At 39.4% G+C, this 23,160-nt stretch overlaps 1 protein-coding gene across 1 annotated transcript; it reads right to left on the reverse strand.

The window, feature by feature from the left end:
- Positions 1-1,599: 1,599 nt before the first annotated feature.
- Positions 1,600-16,981, reverse strand: CUNH12orf40 (chromosome unknown C12orf40 homolog). Its single transcript, XM_050325106.1, has 13 exons — positions 16,968-16,981; positions 15,572-15,611; positions 13,399-13,534; positions 12,362-12,494; positions 11,775-11,841; positions 10,871-10,975; positions 7,654-7,760; positions 5,665-6,197; positions 5,352-5,424; positions 4,743-4,803; positions 4,120-4,186; positions 3,382-3,464; positions 1,600-2,860 (listed from the first exon to the last, which is right to left on the reverse strand). The coding sequence occupies exons 1-13, from the start codon at positions 16,973-16,975 to the stop codon at positions 2,273-2,275; spliced, it is 2,001 nt and encodes a 666-aa protein (XP_050181063.1). The 5' UTR covers positions 16,976-16,981; the 3' UTR covers positions 1,600-2,272.
- Between the last annotated feature and the right edge of the window lie 6,179 nt (positions 16,982-23,160).

Here is a 23,160-nt window from a genome sequence, read left to right on the forward strand (position 1 = left end):
GGTAACCCAATAAAGAGCATTTGAAACCCCACACACATACATCCGTAATGTGCCACCGGCTCTCTTCTCCCAGTTCCAACCTGCATTCTTTGTTCTGTAGGTTCACTGGAGCAGACTGGGAATGTGTCTGCTCAGAGGCCAGTTCTGCAGATCAGGGTTATCTGCCTGAACTTGGGTAGCTCGCTCCAGTGTAAAACAAACCACAATTTAGAAGTCCCAACAAAAATGCTACAGAAATCAGGAGCGTAACTTCCATTGCAAGTTATAGCCAGTTCACCTCCGTTTGGGTCACGTCAGTACCTCACTGACACAGACGCCAAAGACCTCTCTGGCCATGAGGCAATTTTACATCTGCTGAGATAATAAACACCCTCAAGTTTAAAGCACACAGAGCTGTAGCTTTCAGCTGTAACGTGCCACCCACTGGCCTGTGCCACAGTCTATTGCAGGAGGCTGTCAGGCCAAGGGCGTGGGAGCAGCATCAACCACGGGGGAGGCTGTGACATCGGACAGGCACCACTGGAAAGGCTGGCAGGTACACACCGGGGATGGGGCACTGCTGGGAAAGCAGGGATGTCCTAATTTGAACCAGCATGGGCCACTGCTGGTGTGGCATAATCTGAACTGGCTTTGTCACACTGAGTGAACAACTGTGCCTAAGAAACCACTGGTAATGGCTGAGCTTTCAGCAAATCACAGCTGTTACTCAAATAAATTATAGCTCCTGTGGAGATGAATATTGCAACTTAAAAAATAAATACTAGGGAGCTTACTTTGACATTAAATTGAAGCAACCTAAAAAAGAAAACCTGCCTATGCCAAGCCTTAGGAAGTGGGCAGTGAATTGGCTAAACAATAGTTACATGTTTCAGAAGCTGGGCTGTGCAAATCGCTTCCCATGTATGCCATTTATACGTACAGAAGACAATGCTATGTTCCTCCAAGTACAGAAAAGTCCACAGAAATTTCTGAGGTGCTATTTTTAAAACAGCATAGCTATAAACCTCAAGCTGTTGAGCAATGCAGACCTTCTTTTTAAAATGGCTCTGAGCTTCAAAAATAAAACCCAGCAGCAAATACAACCACTAGTTCGATGATGAGAGCAGGGACAAAGGATGGTGACGAGTCTCATCCAGGCTGGGTGACAAACACCCCTTCTACAAAATGGAGAAATAAAGAAAAACTACCTGGTGGGAATAAGGGCAATGAATCTTCTAACAGCAGACTCCAAGGAGAAAGCACAATACATTAATCTTATAGAAGCAAAACTCTGCTCTGTTTCAGGAACAGTCTCCAGCACAGTTTTTCCCTAAGCCCAGTTTGTAAGGAAGAGGATCCCTGCACACAGAGAGCTGGATAATGCCAGGGCATACACACACACACACACACACACACACACACACAGAGTTTTTTGTACATCTACGTACACACACATAGATGAGATATATATAGAGAGATCTCTACAGAAGCAAAGGTGTATGGATCTATAAGTAGATGTCAGTGACAGAATGAGTCACCCTGCCACCTTGACTAGGAACTTTTTAGAAGGAAAAACTATAACCTGGAAGCAATATTATCAGAAACTTTTATTTTGTTGTGATTTGCAGCTTCACATAAATACTGAAATGAAGAGGAAAGTAGTTCAAATTTTCAATTTGCAGACAGAATACAGAAACACATGAAAGATTTGTTAGTATTAACAGACAAGAGAGTGAATCAATAGATTTGTGGAATAAAAAGTGAACCTTTTTTTCCAAAATAATAAATTAGCTCTTTTTAAATTACATTCTATTCTATGTGTGCAGATGTATATTTCCTGTTGTTTCCCATTTTTTCATTTCGTATAAACACATGGAAAAAGTGAGTTTGTATGTTAAAATGGGTAAGAACTAGACAATAGCTCTGAACTGAGACTCACATCAAAAATGTTTCGAAGTGAAACAGCACCTTTCCACTACCTTAAAAGAAGGAAAGTCAATCCCAAACTACAGAATCCTATGGATATATGGTGAGGAAGCCAAACTAATTCCTAATGCTTATATTTACTAGGGTATTGTAAAATCCTGTGTTAACAGTTAGATATTTCTAGAAACCCACACTTAGAGATAGCAGTAGTTAGACAGAAATCCATAGGTATTAATAGTTTAAAGCAAACAAACAGCAAAAATATCTTTTGTCTAACCAGGCAAGAAAAATCAAAATATGGCAAGTGAATGAAACACACCGAGAACAGAACAAAACTTCTGTGTTCCCCACATGCCATTCTAGCTGGTCACTGCTTCTCTCTCTCCTTCATTTTATCAATGTAGTTCAGCACTTCCAGAGTCCTTTTGCCAGCCAAACTCAGGTACTCAGCTTCAGAAGGAAGGGCAGCAATCCCGGGCTGCGGCAGCTCCTGCACTGGTTCATCTTCTCCCGCGGTGCCGGCGGTGCAGGGAGGAGGGACCCCCACAGGGCTGCGGGTAGCGGGCAGGAAGCCCCCGCAGCTGCACACCCGCAGGGTGCCACACTGGGTGGCCACATCCACCTTCTCCACTTCTGTCACAGAGCGCTCAGTCTGCGACCAAACATCACACCTGGTGCTGCGGGTGACGTACTCTCTCTTAAGGGCTCGGCATGATGAGCTGCCCTCAGATGGAGTAGTGAGGTTTTTATTTTCCTCCTCTGTGGCACAAAAAATAGAGCCTTTCTCCTGAACAATGTTTTCTTCTTCTCTAGTCAAACTCCTGCTGGGCTGGAGAGGCACAGTTCTGGTGTGGAAGCTCTTGGGGGCCTCTCTGCTTGCTGAGAGGTTGGCATCATGTGTCTTCAAGGACTGCTCATTCAGATATTCCTTTTTGGCTGTGTCTTCCTCTTCACACTGTTTGAATAGAATTATGCAATTGCAACTGTTTGAATAGTTCAATAACTAAGTTAGTGACTAACTAATAATTTAGTGATATAAACAGAAAGGCCAGAGCTGTTTGGTTTAGGTTGTTTGTGGGTTTTTTCATTCTTTCCTCAAGGATGCACTCCTGGCTTTTGGTGGCCAAGGTAGACCTTCCCGCTCACATTCAATTTATACTCACACACCGTGACACTTTTGTGTTCAAGAATGGCTGAAAACACAGTGTGTCAAAGGCATGTAATGTAAGGCAGCTATACACAAAGGAAGAGCACAGAAGCTTGCTTAGCATCTTCCCACTGTCATGCTACTGTAATTCCACATGGCCAGGCATCCTCAAGAGAACAGACCACATGTCTGTTGAACCACTTTGGAAAATTTACAACTAAAAATTTCTTGTCCTCCTCACATATGAATTTGCCTTAGATGCCCTCAGGCATGGACATATGATTTGAACGGAGCCCTGCCAACCCTCAAAGGTTGTGGGGTGTACTCACTGTGTCAGGACTACAGCTCAAAGAGCTCTCGGTCTGCCTTGGAGAGTAACTGTAAGACTGGCTGCTGAGTGGTGACTCCACACCTTCAAAAATAGATGAAAAAGAAAGGTTACTCACCAAAAACTCCCCCAAGATCCAACTTTCAAGCACAGCATGTAGAACTAAGCATTACTATTTCTGATGCAGTTTTAAGATACTGTTTAAAGAATAAAATGTTAGCAAGTTCAGTCTGGGCTATCTAAGGCAATAGCCAGTTTTTCTCCTCTCAGGAAAATACATCTTAACAGAGATGGTGAGACAGGTGGTCCAAAGCTTCGGCTGTGCTGTTAATCAGCAGCTGCACCAGCAGCAGAACTGAGCTACCGAAAGGAAGAAGGATTCTGCAGAGCAAGGGCTGTGAGAGAACACAGCAGACTCCATGTACACACCAGCTCCCTACAGCTACTGAGGGAGCAGAAAAGACATAGGATTGCCTTGCAGGCTCCCCTCCCTCTGTCCACATGTGGAATTACAGCATATATCCTAATGGAAGAGAATATCTCTTCAAGGAAAAGCAAACACAGTTCTTAGTTACCTGGTAATGCTGGTTGCCTTTTTACAGTGCTGTATGTATCAGAAACACAAGCCCTCAACAAACGTAACATCCCCAAAAGATCATTCTCCCTGGCCTTAAAAGTAATTGTTTCAATTTCACACGTAGAGAAAAAACCTAAATAATAACACATAAACGGTACTAACTTCTCTCCATCTCATGAAGATTTGAACTTGCTCCAAATTTAGACTCTTTCCCTTGTGCTGTTGTAAACTGTAAAAAATAATGAAGTGTCAACAGTGAGGGTTCAGTTGGATCAGCATCTTGGGTTAAGAGAAACATTCAGTTTCTGTATTACTTAAAGGAGCCACTGCATTGTACCACAAATTATTTTAAGAGGTATTTGTACCCCTGAGCAGTACCATATATACCTGGGTGACTTCTGGAGGCAAAACATCTAAAAGACTTTTTTATGTATACTGGCACAGAGCTCCTTTACAATACTGAAGCATCCTGCATAAAGTGTCTGGGCACTGCTGGCAGAATCTGATCCTAAGGGTTGATGGTTAACTTAGTGTATTTCAGGCAGTCAGCTGAGTTGTGAATTAAAGCACGTGAACTGTGGGCCTGAAAGGTCTGTCTATCAAACCACTTCATTAGAAGCAGTTCTTTCTGAATTCCTTTTATAAACCATGATGGCAAAGAAGCTTCCACAGAAGTCAATTCAGTGAAGCTATATGCAGTTTCTAACTGTTGTAGGTATTTCTTCTCCACCTCGAATGGTGCAAGCAGTAGCTTTGACAAAAAATATTTCACTTAAAAAAGTTACCTCTTCAAATCCAAAGAGCTGGTTCTGTCTCCAGGCTGCTTCTTTCACAGACTCATCATCACTGAGAATGCAAACACAAAGTTCTCTGGTAAGTGATTTTTCCCTCCTGAATTTTTATTTTCTTTCTGAGTTAAAGTCCTCACTGGTGCCTTTTCTGACTTCAATTTTTATTTTGTCTTCAGTAACCATAAAATGCTTTCCACTATTAAGATCACTGAACTTGTTTCTGAATCTGAGATTTAACACCCAGAATCTGTGTTTCATAAACTTTGTTTCTGTTGAAATGCAAAATGGAGTTGGAGAGATGGCAGAAGATAGTGCTGTTTTGTAAAACTGAAGATATTATGGATTGGAGGCTTTGAAAAACATATGGTTTGTAAAATATGGGGCACTCACAAATGCTTAGGTTAGCCCAGGGAACACACTAACTTCCTCTGCAGGCAGTGGAAGGAGACAGAGTCTTTTAGAGGGCAAGCCAAAGCAAGGTCTTAATTTCAGGAACTCAAAACTGTCCCATGAAGCTGTATTTCTCTGTACTTATTATAGGTAGATGAGCAAAGGTATAAAGTTATCAACAGTTAATAGTTTGATAATTTCCATGGTACTCGCCTTTTTTTTCTTGAATAATTCTGCACATTCTCCTTTAAGTTAATCTGCTGATCATGGTGATAAGCAAATGTCTCTAAAATAAATTAAAAAAGTAAACCTTGAGTTTAAAATTAAATACAATAAATGCAATTTGAAAATAAAGCTTTCTGTCCAGTTTTTAAAATAAATAATTGGATTTAAAATTAAGCAATTGTATTCAGAAAATTCACGGTACGTTTTCACATAGGGCATATACACCTCTGGTTATAAGAATATATGTCTTTAAAAGGAGAATAAAATCCAGAATATATGTCCTTTAAATCTTAATACGCACCAGTTTTTTCAAGGTTTGCATGGTTTTCTTTCTTTTCACAGCGTATGAAGTAGTGCTGTCCCTCATTAAAGTTCTGTTGGTGGGTTTTATGAAGTCCAGTGGTCTCCTTGTAGCTTGCACTTGAGACATTGTTAGTTTTAAGGAAAACCAGTTCTGGAGCTGTGAAAATGCCTTCAAGGTGCCTGTCTACAGAACTTTTTTTTTGATTGATTGCAGGATAAGCCTTTCTAGAGCTGTAAGGATAATTTCTGTCGGTCGTTTGATTTTTAACATCAGAATGTATGAAAAAAATGTCAGTACTGCTTTGGTTAACAAAAAGATTGAAGTGCTTTGTGGAAGGCTTATTATGGATTGGTTGGCTCTCATCTTCAAACAGTGCCAGAAAGGAACAACTACTTCCAACTTGGGGAGCTTTCAGTTCTGCAGTTTCTTTCCCAACATCAAACACTGGTGCTTTTATTCCGTCACAGTTTTCTGATTCGTTACTTGTCATTACGACTTGATTTTTCCTGGCAGAATTCATATGATCTTGCCTGGGGGTGGGGGGTGAGGTGGAGTGGGGGTAGAAAAGAAAAAAATCATTTTGCTTAGTACGCAAAGAAGCAAAATACTGACTGTTAACACAACACTTTATGACTGATAACTTGAGGATAAAAATCTCACAGAATTCACTACTCATCACACGTGGTTTTGTGCTAAATGAGCATTATCTCAACTTAAAAAAATATGTATTTTATTGCGTTTAGTTTTTATTTTATACCAAGATGGGTATAAAAGGGAGTCTGCTTCACAGTATCTCCAAATATACCAAGCCGTGGAGCACATCCTCCTGGGTGTGATTTATAAAAGCAGCCACAGTATGTCACTGCTGCTCCACCAGCTGACCAAAGGCTGCCACTCTAAGGCGGGGGAAAAAAAAAAAAAAAAAAAAGAAAAAAAAGAGGAAGATAGTTTCCTCTATTCATAACAGTAGTTTGTTCTTCAAGACTACAGTTCTCTTGTTTACTGAAAAGCCTAATAAGCTCTGTGTACTGCTTTATTCCTGGTCTCTCTAGCAAGTGACTTCCATTTGTACTTGAGATCAGTAATCCTGATTCAGCACAGAACTCTTCTATTCCACTGTCAGGAGTCCAGTCAGACATTTTATTTTGCCCAGACTTCCCTTCCCCACTTCTGAGTAGTGGTTTTGAAGATGTTATCATGCAAACATCAGGGGCATGAAAGTTATCACGCTTTCACTTACTGGCTCTTAATCTAACATTTTTACTGTATTTTTTCCAGGCTGGGTCTGCTGACTGACCTTTGAGAAACTCTGAGCAAAAAGTTGAGAGTCTTCAGAAGCACAGAGAAATGGCAAAGAAGGACATTCAAAAAGTGACCTTTCTTTAAAAAGTTTTGAGCAATGCTATCAATGGAACTTGAAAACTGAAATGTAGCACAGAAAACTTCTGTGGTGTTCTGTTCAGCAAATACTTGGAACTGGATAAAGATTCTATAGAGCTTCAATGAAGTAGTTTCCTCTGCTTACAGAAGCCTCCCCAGAACAGTTTTAAAAGGCTAATGACACTAGAGTTTGTTCCTGGAGAAGCTTGGACAGATATATGTGAGGAAGGTAAAACTGTTTTGTGAAGCAATTCAGAGGGTGCTTCTTAATTCCAGTTGAACACTGCATAATGCAAAGGAAAAGTTAAGAGTAGATGAGGAAATAAGACATAGGAAAAGTGAATTCAGGAACACTATCATGTTTGTGACATTGAAAAAAAATAGATCATGGTTCCAAGTGCGTAGCCAAAATTCAGATTTTGCTGCCTTTCTGCAAATTTAAATAACTTTGTATGTTTAGTCTTTCCATTTGATTTCAATTTCTATTTGAAAAAGCACTAAAAATCAGTGAAAAAGACAAGTAGCAATAAGTTTCAGATAATCTTAGTATTTTTCATAATTAAACTTGATTGTTGTTTCCCTCTTTAGTGTAAAATCAATGCCTACCTATGAAATGGTTCAAACAGTTCCTGAAGCACTGTATCAGACTTCCCAAAAATACACTGGCTCGGAGGTTTTGTATTCCAAGAGTCTTGATCAAAACTATTTCCTGGCTGAGAAAACAGTAGAAGCTGTCAAAGTCTGAATATACATAATGGTTACAGTCTTTAAAAATTTAAACTTGAGTTTGTAAACAATATATGTGTTTTCCTACCATTTTCGCTTCTTTTTATCTTTACAGTAGAAGCCCAAACCTGCTAACAGCCTGAGTTCTGTATTACTCACACTTTTCCAAATTTGCATACCGATGTTAATATACAAAATGTCCTTTTAGCACCCCATCCTCCCATAGCATGAACAAGCTTGATAGACTGTAACAAGCTGAAGATGACAGAATCAGAAAACCTTGTCTGGAAGGGACCTCAAGAGTCATCTAGTCCAACCTGCTCAAAACAGGGCCAGCTTTAAGGTTAGGCCAGGTTGCTCAGTACTGCTCAGGACAACCACCCACTGGATGGCCTTGTCTGTGCTTAGCCAGTTTCGTGGGTATGTTTTTTCCTGTACAAACAGAATTTCCGTTCTTGAAATGTGTGACTTTTACTTCTTGCCATTTCACTGTGTACCTCTGGCTCTGCCCTGTCTGTAGCTCTGCTTAGAAGACACTGGTTAGTTCACCCCATACCCAGGTCTTTCCCAGGCAGTGAAAGCCCTCTTTGTTTGCTCTCTTCATAATCACCACTCGCTCCAACCCCCTAACAATTTATGTGGCTCTTCATTGGTCTTGCAACATTTTGATAATTTTTCTCTTGTACTGGGGGGTCCCAAAACTGAACACAGTATCTTAGAGATGTTCTCACATATGCTGCTCAGAGGGAAAGAATCCCTTGCCTTTGACTGCTGGGTGTGCTCATTGTAGCAGCACGTCAAGGGAGGTGATTCCACCCCTCTGCTCTGCCACCTGGAGCACTGTATCCAGACCTGGGGCCTCCAGCAGAGGAAGGACATGGACCTGTTGGAGTGGGTCCAGAAAAGGACCACAGAGATGATTAAAGGGCTGGAGAACCTCTCCTATGAAGACAGATTGAGACAGTTGGGGTTCTTCAGCCTGCAGAAGTCTCTAGGGAGACCTTACAGCAACTTTCCAGTACCTAAAGGGAATACAAGAGAGCCGGAGATGGACTTCTTACAAGGGCAGGTAGTGGTAGAACAAGGTGTAATGTCTTTGAAAGCCTGTAGGTTTAGATGAGATATTAAAAAAAATCCTTTACTGTGAGGTGGTCAGAAACAGGTTGCCCAGAAAAGCTCTGGATGGCCCATCCCTGGAAGTGTTCAAGGCCAGGATGGGTCTTTGAGCAACCTGGTCTAGTGAAAAGTGTCCCTGCCCATGGCAGAGGGATTGGAACTGGCTGATTTTTAAAGTCCCTTCCAACCCAGACCATTCTCTGATTATTGACTTATTGCCAGTAGACTTTAATCAACAGACAACTATTTTGAGTATGATGGCAACAAACAGTTTTTTACTCATCTTATTGTCCATTCATCGGATTCATACCTCCCCATTTTGTTACTAGGATCCCATGGGAGACCTTGTCGAAAGCCTTCCTCAAGTCAAGGCAAATAATGCCTGCTGTTCTCCCAAATTCACTGAGCTACTAATTCCATCCCAGAAAGCAATTGGGTCTACCAGGCACAGTATGACCTTGGGAAAACTGATGGCTGTTCCCAGACACATTCTTGTTCTTCATGTACCTTGGAATTGCCTCTGGGAGCTTAGCTCCCTAATCCTTCCAGAGGCAAAGGTAAGACAATACCTCCCCAGATTATGCTTACACTTTTGCAGATGGACATAACACATTTCTTGTCATTGGGAAGCTTTCCTGATCACCACAGTCTTACAAAGATGATGATATCTTCCCTGCAGTGATGTCATCCAGCTGCCTCAATATACTTGGATAGACTCTGTCCAGTCTCATGTATTTCTTTATGTCCAGTGTTACTATGGATTCTCTAACCTGCTCTTTCACTACTGTTCTGCACCACTCACCCCCAACTCAAGAATGAGGTTAAAGATGAGCCAGAGAGCAGAACTTGTCTGAAAACCCTGAAGAAAAGTAGGTTTTGAGTGCTTCAGACTTTTCCATGTCCTTTGTCATTACATCTCATCTCTATTTAGCATTTTCCTTGGTTTTCTTTCTTCGATGAAACATCTGGAGAAGTCCTCCCTACTGCCCTTCTCACTAATTGTGATTTTCATCTCTGACCTTCCTAATGGCATCCCCTCAAGCTCAGGGGGTGCTTCTGTGTTCTTCCTGGGTTGCCCATCCCTCCTTCTACACTTCCTCTTTGCATTTGAGCTCAGTCAGGAGTTCCCTGATTCAGCCAAACTGGCCTCCAGGACCTACTCATTCTCTTGCACATTGAGGTACACTGTCCTTGTGTTTTGAAAACGTCTTTCTTGGGCTCCTTTGTTCTTCAGGTCAGGTTCTTCTGGGTTTCTGCCTACTCATTCTCTGAACAACCCAACATCTCCCCTTCTGAGGCCCTTGAAGTATTTCTTCCTCACTTACCTCAAGACTTTATAATACCACTGGTGATACACATAGTTTGTTTTATTATTTCCAGTTAATAGTATATTTTCTAAAAAATAAAGGATATTGTATTTGCTAATACTTTTCTAAGGATGACTGTTTTAAGAATCCTGAAGTTAACAAAAAGAAAAAAATAGTGACATGTATCAGAACAAATAACTCAATTGTTACTTAAATGTAATGAGTTAAAGAGCAGGCTTTTCCTTTTAGAGCACTGAGAAAACTGTAAGAACTATGTTACTCACACTGCAAGATTAAAAATTAGGTCATGGGGTCACCTGGGATCATACGACACCCAGTTACACTAACTGTGTGTTTAGGAAAGCTGTGTTTACAACTATAATACACTTCAGCTTTTTTAACTAATTTTACAAGCCAGAAACAAAAGAAAGCCAGCACTATGTGACTAATTCTCTTTCTGCAGATATCAGCAATACTGAGAGCTCAGTGTTAAGCTCAAGTTAATTTTATTTCAGAACAATAAAACAAATATATTTGTATATACGGACTATCGTTGCCACGAGCCTACAAGAGATGTTGATCATTCATAATTATATTCACAGTTTACACTCTATCTACATACCAAATAAATGAAAGTTTGAAATAATTCTGTGGAGGTAAAATATTAAGCAAACCTGGTTTTGCAGCTTCTCTTCACAGGTCTGTTCCCAAATGTTGCCCATTAGGTTTGTGTCGAAATTTTCTTCTGGAAGCTGAGTACAGTTAGAGGACTGAAAACCCTAAGAAGACAGTGAACAAGCAATAAAAGCCCTTGCTCAGCTGTCTTCCTGTTCCATACTAGAGCCAACATACACTAATTCTGTTGCTTGTGACAACTAGACAAAACATAGTAAAGAGACATTTTATCAAAAACCATATTGATTTAAGCATAAAGTGCAAAGTAATCAAGTCTTTCTATATCTTTTATATCTCTGCACATATACCACAAGGAAGAGAAAATCTTCATGTATTTGAAAGTCATTATATGATTTTTTCACGAAAGACATAAGGCTCTAAGGGCTTATTTCAGGGAAATACATAAGTACCTACTTAATTTGAAGCATGCACACAAATGTTATCCTGCAGAGACACAGGTATAAATAAATTTTTAGCACTACATATATAGGTAAATGATCTGCTGAATTGGTTCTGAGACTTGCACTTAAGTTCCTTTTAAAGACTCACTTTTGTTTATGCTTCTCACATTTCATCATTTCACATTTCTGCATATTTTTTTAATTTCCCTGCTGTCGGCCTCAGTCCCTTTCCCATAAGCTCTGTTCTTAATGACCAGCTTAGAGCATAGATATTCTAATTTGGAAAATGCCTAAAACAAGATGAGCCTTTCCAGACATATGTAAGCAATAGCAGGAACAAATATAAAATGTGACTGCAAAATAATATACCAAAACAGTCTTAAAGAGGAAGACTTCACATATTTCAGTATCAATGAGATTTGGTCACTGTTGTAAAAATCACTTAAAAATACAGCAATTGCTGAACATTTTTAGTTTTATATCATAAGTAAAATAAACCTACATTATGCTGGTATTTTACTCTCTCTGAGAGATGCTGCCTTCTGTTGTCCAATACTTGCTTTTCTAACCTTGTAAAATGAATAAAAACAGCCTATGAAATACAAGATGCAAGATCTATAAGATTAAAATATTCTGAGTATTAATTTCAAAATAATTTAGGAATATTTTCCCACACATCTTACAAAGGTCTGATTCTTAAGCAGTTGTGAGCAGTCTGTGTGTGTGATTTGGTCAGTTCAGGGTTTGAAGCTGGATGGGAAAGCAGTATAAGTGGATAACGCTGTTTGAATAGCCTGCTTCTCGAGATGAAACTAGTGTATGACATGAGTAGTGTATTACCTGATGTGAGTAAAAACACATTACCTTTTTTTAAAAAATCTCTCAGCTTCATGTGCAGTGTTTTATTCAGAATCTATTTATTTACTCTCTCACAGTAGGAGTATCACTGGAATGCCAGGAGTGATTGTGAAATTCCCCGCTTAGAACAGTATGTTTATGGTTTCTTGATACCCCAAATATAAGGCCATCATGAAAAACCTTTTCTAGAACTTCATTTTAGCATAACTACTGCCTATTTTATACAAGTACCTGTTCTGGAGATCATCTAGGTTTGGCTTATGTTGTGTATGTGGCGGTGACATGGGAAGTTCCAAGTTGTGTCTCCCAGGAAGTTTTTTTGCATTTTCAGTGATAGCCACATGGACTGGCTTCCTCACGTTCTCTGCAATGAAAGTATCTGGTATGTCAGAGCAGAGCTTGGAGCAAGTTTTGAGGTTCCTGAATTTTCACTAGGGTATAAAAGCTGTTGTTTTAGACTTCTTAATCCATCTAAAATCATATTTTTTGCTTTCTTTGTTACTAACAATGCAAAAACTCTATTCTAAATGGCACAATAGTATAAAATTATTCACAGTCAGCCACTGTGTGTGGACAGGTTCTGTTGCCCTCCTTGGTCACCTTCCTACTTTTCCTCAGCATAGGAAAACAAATTTTCCACAATCTGGTTTATGAATATGTCACAGAGAATAAGAGTCACAGAGTCATAGAATTGTTTAGGTCTGAGAAGACCTTTAAGATCATGGAGTCCAACCATTAACCCTGCACTGCCAAGTCCACCACTAAACAATGTCTCTCAGTACCCCTCTGCAGGTAAAAGTAGGACTCAAGTTGCAGTGACATTTCTTAAGAAGTTTAATGATGGATTTTAAGAAAGATAACCTGGGTAGAACTGACAAGATTATTTCAAATGCCCAAATGAGAAAGGAAGTGGATTACAAATGCACCCATTCATTGGAAAAGGGAAAAACAAATGGATATAGGGTAAAATTGATGAATGGAAAATGAGGAAGGTGCAAAAGTGTATGTTGCAAACATTAACCCTTTCCTGGCCAGAACCAGGACAGTGTACAAGACTTTAGATGTGATTTAGGCAGTAGCCAAGGTTATTTGATTCATCTTATGCCCTGACTTTTTCTTCAGTCATAATTTTTGTATTTAGTTACATTTTTTTTTATTTTAAAAATAAAACAGCACTTATTTGAGCATTAAATCACAAGTAGAAGAACAAGAACTAATATAACAGCAGTAATAGATAACTGATTCTGAGAAGTCAGAAAGAAACTCACCAGTGTTGTCTTTTTTGGTTGATATCTGGTTAACCACATACAGGTTAAGAAGATCTAAACTGACTGCTGAACGTTTAGGAGATGACACTTCCAGAAGCTTCATTTTTGATTTAAGTTTCTTTTTTTCAAAGTATTCCTTAAATTTTTAAAGGAGATAATAAGTTTTAATAAGTTTTTGACAGAAGCTTCAGCAACACACCAGGAGTATAGATATTTCTTTTGAGATTAGCAAGTAAGACTTAGTGAACAATTCCTAATAATAAAAGTACATTATTAAGTACCTCTGAATTCTCACATCCTGTTAGCAGTTAATTTATTTTTTATTGCCTTGAAAAAACTGCAAGCATAATTTGGTCATATTCAGAATAAGTCACTGTTATCTTGTTATCTAAAAATCTAGTCCTTAAACACTAATTTCTCAAACTCTGTGTACAATCACTAAAAATATTTCTTTCAAATAAAAGATAAATGTGGCAAGAAGGAAGTCTTTAAAAATTTAAACTTGGACTTTTTAGGCAACTTGTAAAGTAGTAGGTAAATAAATTAGCAAGATTACATACACCAGATGTGCCATCTGTAATGACACAATGTTATTGTTCTCCAAATTTGTCTTTCTTGACAAAGAAAATAGTCTTGTGACAAAAAAAAAAAAAAAGGAAGACAAATCTCTATGATTTAGACTTCAGAAAGACTTTTTGTTGCAAGGAATAAAAAGAGATACAATTGACACTTTGAATACGTCACGCAGATAATTCTGGAAAATTTAGGAAACAAAAACCTTCATTTTGTAGAGACTATTAATAACCGTCCTAAAATCGTTAGAATCAAGTACAGCAGATGAATAATAAAACCAGTAAGATTTATTTTTTTCTAACCACAAGAAGGATATTGAAAACTGAAGGCTATGCCTAAAAAAAAAAAGCACCGGCTTTTCTTCTGAAATTCCTCTCGTGTTTGCAGGTTACATGTAACCAACACACCCAACATGTTCACTGGTAACTAATTACTAGTTTTCAGTATAATTTATTATTATCTTTAGCTTTCTAGGCTAATTTAATCTGTGGAAAATATCTGTTTTTCAGTTAAGAAAATCAACCTGTGTACAAATCAACACTTCAAAATTCATATTACTTTGGGTCCACATGCCTAAAAGATGTATCCACTTCCCTTTAGTGTCCCAGATATTTTATTCCCATCACCTCTAAATTACTAATAACTGTGTTATAGCAATTACAAAATTAGAACTGTGTTTAGTAATTTAGTGTTACATTACTAAGAACAACCCTGACTTGGATCCTTTCCTTATTTCCTTCCTCCACTGAAGCAAATTACATAGTTGTAACATTAATTATGTGTCTTAGACCAGTAATCCCTGAGAAAACAGATATTTTGAGAACTCACAGGCCTCCAGGAGACTGGGAAAGCAATGAGGACAACAAGCTGCTGATTGGTCCCGCATTCCCTTATGTAAAGGTTTTCATTTCAGTGATTGTGTCCATACAGTCAGCCTGTTTCTCCTGCTCCTCTATATGCCTGTGCACCTGCTCTGGGCATTAGGGACACCAGCTTCAGTGGTGGAGATTCCCTGTACTGCCTCTTTCTTCCCTGCTGCTTAGGAGGACACTGACTTCACTCACTATGGTTATAGCCATTTTCTCTTACTGTTTTCTTCCTCTTTCCTGTTTGAAATGTCTTTGGCCAGGGATAAGTTTGATTCTCTTATTTCACTTTCAGATTCAAAATACAAACAAGCTGGCCTACTTTTGCAAATGCCAAATAAAGTACTTCAATGAGCCTAACACCCTTTAATACAGGCCAGAAGAATAGCTGTGCATGTGTGTTAGGCCAGTGGATTATGTGGTTGTCAGTGTGAGGCTTCAAACAATCTCATGCGTCAGCACATACCAACATAATATGGTAACAGAAGTAATTCAGTAAAACTTAAACTGGGCACATTCATTCATTCATTCATGCCTTCTCTGGCTGCCTCCTCTTCCTGCTGGAATTCAGTGTAGTAAACCTAGCACAAGACTTTTGCCCTAAAAGTCAGGTAAAAACATTTCAGCTGTTAAGTTATTGTTTTGAGTCTAAATGCTTTGAAAGTATTACCTAAGGGAACCCACTAAAACATTTATGTAACAATATAAAATCCAAGGTAGCTAAGACTGTTTACCTTTTGTTTTCTCCTTTCCTGCTTTAATATGATTCTGCTCCTAAAAATGCAAAAATTTATTATTTTAATTGCAAAAGTATAATCTTGAGTCATGGCTTGAATTTCTCATAAATGGTACTGAGAATTTAGGACACAAATATGTTATGTTATGTTGTGTTATGCTATGTTGTCTTGTGCTGTGTTCTGCTATGCTATGCTAATGTTATGTTATATGTTATAATGGATCAAATATTCAGGTAGTTAAGTCAATATATCTCTGTTGAAGTCACCTTGACTGATCTTGGTTTATGCAGGCAAGGATAGGACCACATTGTATATTAGGCTACTACACTGAACACGAGAAAGGAAAACAGAAGAAGCTTTTAGTCATTTAACCTGTAATGCAACATTTCATCAATTTGTAATTGCTTAAAACTTAAGAAATCTTTGTCAATATATTATTTTCTGCTAATTTTCTTTGTCAGGTTGCAACATAGTTACAAAAACATATTAGCAAAAAAACTAAAGGAGCGCTATACAAGCTTTTATGTTTTTGGTATAGAATATTGTGGACCTTCCGTAAAAAAGGTAAGAAAAATAGTTTGTCACTACAAGATGCTGTTGTTTGTGCACTCTAGGAGACAGTCATACCTTAAACTATGTATCTGACTTGTAAAGCATAGCCTTAAATGAATTGAAATGGATTGCCTACTGGCCACCGTGCTCAAAATTGGAGGTCATGGTCACTGGGTGAGCACAGCTGCATTCCTCGGGTCAGTAAGATTAGGACTTTTTTTGAGGGCTAGAAATATCTTATATCCCCCTTGGAATGACTTTTTTTTCTTTTCCTGTTCTTAAGGTTAGAACAAACTTTACAAACATGTGCATATAACATCTGCCCTTGCAGTGGGAAGAAGCCCCAGTAATGGGTAGTTTTTCGGACACCTCAAATGCAAATCCCAGACTCACCTAAGGAACCCTGACAGATACTGCCAGCAGCAGCAAGCAGCACATTGATTTGTATTTGCTAAATGCGTGCAATACCACACACTGTGTTTTCCTACAGAGGGTATTTAGGACAGGCATTTAGGACAATGTTGGATTTGGTGTTTTGGTGGTTTTTTTCTTCAAACTGAAGCTCTTCCTTCCCCCTGCTTCACAGAGGCAGCATTCAGAAATCCCATTTTGCTGGGAAAACTTCCAGATGAGTAGGGCATTCTTTTAGTTTGATTCTGCATAGATTCAGGAAGATTACAAAGCTGTATTTAGCAATGCTGCTTCCCAATGGCTGGCAAAATCTGTGGGGTTTACATTTCTAGTAGATGGGCAGATGACAGAGTAAGTAAAGAAACTGATTTTTTTTTTTTTAATGACTACTCAGTTTGTGATATTTTACTATTTCAGTGCATGTCAATACCTGTACATCTTTTTCTCCAAATGGTAACCACTGCTCTTCGCTGAGGGTGGGAGGAAATGCCTCACCCAGCCCCTGCCTGTGGAGAAACACTGGGCCCAAACATGACAGCCCTGCCTGAGGTGGGAGGGCACCTGCACCTCCCCACACAGCCTGGCTTAGCAGGGGGCTCGGGGCTGAAACACACACACTGTGGTGCTACTGGTCTGTGGAGAGACACTGGTTCTGTCACAAACATCATGGCTGTGTCCACCCTGTGACGGACACCAAGGCTGTCACACACACCAAGGCTGTCACACACACCACGGCTGTGCTTGGTTTGTGAGGGGACACCAAGGCTGTCACACACACCATGGCTATGCTTGGTTTGTGAGGGGACACCAAGGCTGTCACACACACCAAGGCTGTGCTTGGTTTGTGAGGGGACACCAAGGCTGTCACACACACCAAGGCTGTGCCTGACTTGTGAGGGGACACCAAGGCTATCACACACACCAAGGCTGTGCTTGGTTTGTGAGGGGACACCAAGGCTGTACACACACCATGGCTGTCACACACACCATGGCTGTCACACACACCATGGCTGTCACACACACCATGGCTGTCACACACACCATGGCTGTCTCGCCACACAAACCGCAGCGCCGCCCAGCTTGTGAGGGGACACTGATACAGCATGGAGATGTTTCTGTCAGCCTTTGAAGAGTTTCACTCACCGACTGCCACCGACCCAGTTCATTTTCTGCTGCTGAGGAGGGAGGGAGGGTTTGAGGTGGGGGCGATGGCCACCACAGAGATGGTTTGCAGCCCCCCAGCAGGGCCACAGGGCCCTCCAGCAGGGCCTCCTCCTCCCTGGGAGCAGCAGGGCAGCTGCTCCCAATGTCCCCAGGCTAGTAGAGAAGAAGGAAAGGGTGGTGCAGGGACAGACAGCCAAAGGGGAAGGATGCAGAAAACCAAGCAAGGCAGCTGATAGGGAGGAAGCGATGCTCCGGTTGCTGCCGCCCTTCCTCTACCCACCACGTTTCCATACAGGCTGCTGCCAGAAGCCATTGCCCTTTTGCAAGGCGGTCATGAACCTCTTGCTGTCCCAAGTCAATTATTTGTCTTTCAGGGTCAGCTTGTCTTTGCTACAACCACAATACTTTTAAGGCAAGAGAGAAGCACCTTCCTCCCCATCCTGTTCTTCCTCAGGTATTTCAGGGGCAACAGGGGAATCAATGAGCATTTTCTACTAGCAGGTGCTGCCCTTGGTCCTGTCTGATGAGCTTTTGTGTGTAAATGTGACAAACCCTCCAGGAGAGACGCAGAGCTGTGGGTGCTCCCTGTGCTCCCAGGGCACCTTTGCAGCAACGCAGCTCCACTCGCTCCCTTCCCTGTGACTCCCTGCCATCACTTCAGCAAGTGAAGGCACCCATTTACAAAACAATCATCACATTTCACATGAATCTTTTCCTGTGGCATTTCTTTACTGAGTTATCTTTAGCCTAATGTTTCTCAGGGTACCAAAGTTTGCTTAGCATTAGTACAACAATGGGAAGGATGCTCAGAGTAGATATTGGGAGCCTAATATTAAAAATGACCCAAGGTTTTTTTCTTTGTAATACTTCTAATTTGACTAGGATGTTTATAGAATCTAATTACTATGCATAATTGTTTATTGTTACAACGCTAGATTAAAATCTTCACAATAATATCGATATTTTAAGTCTATGTGACTCTACAGCTAATATGATAGATGACAAAATGAAAGTTTATTTAACTAGTTTCATCACTTCAAACATTAATTTTTATTTTCAATTCCATCTAATATAAGTGTTTCACATGTTAATACTGTGTCTAACATGAAGTTTCATGCATAACATATTCAAATCCCTTTTACTTTTGTTTTTCATATATATAATATTTTCTGTATCACCATTACCTTTACTTTTCCACAGTATTGTCTACATTTAAAGAAAAAAGTGCAATTTTCTTTATGTTTGATTTATTTAATCTGGTAGTTAGCAGTTTATTGTAGAATTCTGGAAAAGTGACATGGCAGCTTCAATTAATTATTTTTCAACATAAGAAATCTTCTCTTCAAATTATTTTCTGCAGATAAAGACCTTTCAAACATCTATAAAATAAAGAATTGGTTCCTTTTTGAGGACGGCAAAATAAACAATTAAATAAGATCTGAGATGTATATGACTATACTTCCAGTATCTGTATATTATGCCTTGACTGTCAACATTTGAAAAGTTTGAAATAATTGATTTGGATATCTGAGTGACATCATAATTTCAAAGAGTTGAAGGACATTGTTGTTAATTTTTAAAAGGTCGACAAGAATAAGTTTCATGGAGCTTAGCTGATTCTCTGGGAAGTGAAGTAAGTATAGAACAAAGAGACTTTCTTTATGTGTCAGAAACTGAAGTTTAAAGACTTCCCCTTTTTCTGAGAAAACTAAGAAGCCATGAAATAAAAGGGAAGGTCCTGTCACTGATTAAAATGCAAAAGAGAGGGAGGAGAATATTTAGTTCTGGTATTGCTGGACTCAAAGGCTGGGGGCTGATATAGAATAGAGGCTGACAAACTCCTGAGATGGGAAAGTTGCTGGGCGAGGGGACAGTGGGAGAGAGTGAGGAAGAATGAGCTCCATTGTTGAATGCCTCTTCCAGGACAGGCATAGGTGGCCATAAAGTGGAGCTTGTGGGAGTCAGGGTCAAATCAAGATGAAAGGAGGGATTCTTCACATATGATATGGTAGGTCTGAGGAACTGCTTGCCATAGACATTATTATCTATAAAAGAGTTTACATTATTTCAAGAGAGACTGGACAAATACTTTTAAGAGTAGAATATTTAACAGAAAAACCTCTCTCAATCTCACAAAATTATCACAGTTAAAAATGCCCAAAGGTTGGGAGAGTATGAAGCTGCAGCACGGGAGGCAGCATCACATGTGATTGCAATTCTTTTTCCTCCTTGGGTATCTGTTTAGAGCTATTGTTAGAGACACACTCATGTGCTCAGGAGCACTGCCCTGAACCAGTTTGCTGCTTCTTAATATTCAGAAGTCTCCCAAATAAGAGTTAATAAATAAGCTACAGTAGATGATCTTTGTGTTTTCATACCAGTTGCAAACCCTCAAATAAGTTCTTGAGGCATGACAAAAGGATGGCAGCAGATCCCATGTTTGGGATGTATGAGTAGAAGAGATGATTTTCCTGGATTTATTCCTGCCTGCACTTTTACAGAGTAGAACACTGGCTCTGCTGCAGGCAGAGCCAGTAGCACCACTGCTAACAGCTACATGATTTTACCACTTATATCTGTACTATTGCACTTAGCATATAGCTTATTTAAAGTGTTCACAATGCATTTGAGAAAAGGTTTAATAAGGTATCATTAGCATTTTCTTCAGATGATCTGAGAATAGAAACCTTAAACAGAAAGAGATTCAAAGCAAACCCTGAAAAACATATGTAACATATTCAAGACTTCTGAAAGCATAAAAAAGACACATGCTGATTCAGCTGCATTATCTGTATGGAGTAAGAAATAAGCTTAACAAGAGAGAGAAACATGTCTAAAAAAATCCAGATATTTAAGCTTTTAAGTGTAAATACTAAACTTGTAATTCTTTGTCTGAGATCCTAACTTGGCAGTTTACTGTGGTTGGAGCAGCTGACACTGATCTTCTCCATCCTTGGCCTTTTCCCTCCCTCTCTCTTTGTAAAGGGAAAACAACTCATTTACACTTCTTTCTGGAGCTGTATTCTGCTTAGAATCCCACTGTTCTCAGAAGTGAAAACTGTTTATGATTGGTCTGCTATTGACTGTCCCATCAGTCAGATTACTCAAATCCCTTATGGATAAACTATCAGAACCTACAAGTCACACAGGGTTCAAATTTACAGCAGCAAGTGTGCATCTCCCTAAACATAGAGTAAGGGAAAGAGGACTCCTGGTGTGGGAGTGCCCCCCATTTACACCATCTCTGTGATGCCTACACTCAGAAGCCAAACAACAGAGTAGGATCTCCCTACTCTCTCCTCCCTTGTCATAAAACACCTCTGGCTATTCTGAGTACCCTACAGTCTCATTAGGACTAAAAGAGTTGGAATCAACTGCTTGGTAGGATCAGGCCAGTCTCACCACAGTAACACTTTTTCAGCAAGCTTCTACATTTGTGATTTTAAACCTGAAGCTCCTTCCTTGGCTTAGATCTCCAGATTCTAAAGGAATTACAGTGTCTGGATATTCTACTGAGGTACATGAATATAGTCAATAGCTTCTCTAAACTAGGCTGAATAAGCAGGTAATTTCTGCTGATACAAACCTGAAATCAAAGGTCAGGGTATCTTATCACTCTTTTCTGATAAAAACATCAAATTTGTCATTGGTGTGCCTTGACATTGCAAACTCATTCTGTGGGTGTTATTTCTGTACTTATGTAAGTGATGACATTAAAGTAAATAGAAACTTTGGAAGTACTTCAGAGTAAGGTATTTACTTGATTAATGGCTTGTAAGCTCATCCTCTCTTGAATCTGGCTCAAGCTGTGTCCTACTATTCCCACACCACAATGCAAACATACAGCTCAAAATTAAAGAAAAAAACAGATGTTTCCAGCTCACCATATTACAGTACATCACATTTTAGACGTTATTTACAGTTCAGTATTAGTATTTGAAAAGAACAAGCACTGTGTGGATTCATGCTACATGTTTTACACATACTCACCCACACAGAAGCTGCTATGTACCGTATACATGACCTAGCCATATCTAAACGTTAAAGATCATAAATAGCAATGATTCAAAATGCATCATTTATATCTATTTTTCAGTCTCTTTATTTTTTATTTTGTATGTCGTTATGGCACAGTGGATAACTCCATAAGCACCTAGGACATTCCAGTTTACTGCACACTGACATAACAGCTATGGGACCTTCTGTTAGGATCATATAAAACATCGGGTAAAATGCCTTTTGCTTAAAAGAGTGCACATTTCATTTTTTCAAACATTGAATCAAAAGATACAAAAAACGATCATGGAGTAAGGCTGATTGATATCTCTGGCATAATAGCCTGCACATTCCAATTCTACCACCTGCATTGCAACCACAGAGTTGTCAAGGATGAAGTGCTGGTGTGGGAGCCAGTGGGCATAAAACAGAAGAGCAAAAAGAGACATCAGTTGCCATGATTACACTCTAGTTTCTACATATTCAAACATTCATGACTTTAGTCACTCTAATACTCATTGCTGCCATTTCTTTTTCCTCCTCAGTTATTGGTTCCTGCACACAAGTTATTTTAATGCGTTTGGTGACTAAATGACTAAAAAACAATCACTTGACACTAAAAAATGTGTTTTTCCTTAAGAGAGGATAAACCCTCAAACATTCTGGTTCTAATACCAACATCCCTCCAATCCCGCAGCTTCAATTACTCACTGAACACTGCACCACAATTACTGCAGCTTTGGCAATTATTTTTCCAGTAGTATTGGGAACTTTTATTATGACTAAATGTAGTAAAATTGCTGCCTTCAGCACTAAAAAGTATAAAAATCTAACACTTAAGGCCATGCTCTACAAAGAGGAGTTTGTGCATGGATTACTCAGCAGGACTGTGGCAGAGCAAGAACTCTCAAGACAGCAAGAACAGAAGAAAGGGAGTATTTCAAACAACAGTTTAGGCTTTTCTTCATCCTTTCAAAAGAAGGAAATACATTCCTTTTATTGACTGAAACACCGCACGGTCAGATTTGCTTCACTTAAATGTTCCCACAGATCTGACTGTGTGGTGTATGTCTGCAGTAACCACCAAGTCACCAGAAGTTTCAGTCATCCAGGATCTTGCAAAGTGAAAGGTCAGCAGACACGCAGAACCAAAAGAGATCTATGAACTCTCCCCTTCGTAAGAAAACGCTAGAGTAATGGAATATTGCAAATAGCTGTGGTTTGGCAAAATCTGAGAGTATGCTGTGGTACACACAAGCCAGAAAGGGAAGTATGCAACTGGAGATCGTGATTAAAAAAATAACAAAGCCCTAAGTAAAGCAATTTCTTAGCCAGTGTATCCTTGTGCACTGAAAAACTTCTAACTGAATCTTAGCTGTACTGCACTAGGTCAGATTTTGACATTTTCCTAGCTTTGAGTTGTATATTAAAAAAAAAAAAAAAAAAAAAAAAGAGATGGACCT

Source organism: Myiozetetes cayanensis, unplaced genomic scaffold (genome assembly GCF_022539395.1).
Source record: "Myiozetetes cayanensis isolate MyiCay16 unplaced genomic scaffold, myiCay2020 scf3, whole genome shotgun sequence".
Lineage (NCBI taxonomy): Eukaryota > Metazoa > Chordata > Aves > Passeriformes > Tyrannidae > Myiozetetes > Myiozetetes cayanensis.

What these genes read in the sequence shown, in the direction of transcription:
- CUNH12orf40 (XM_050325106.1), bottom strand. An exon ending in GAGTAAAATACCAGCATAAT is followed by an intron (nt 10,976 to 11,774) that starts GTAGGTTTATTT and finishes CTGTCTTCTTAG; the next exon opens with GGTTTTCAGTCCTCTAACTG. An exon ending in AAGAGAAGCTGCAAAACCAG is followed by an intron (nt 7,761 to 10,870) that starts GTTTGCTTAATA and finishes CTGTTTTCTCAG; the next exon opens with CCAGGAAATAGTTTTGATCA.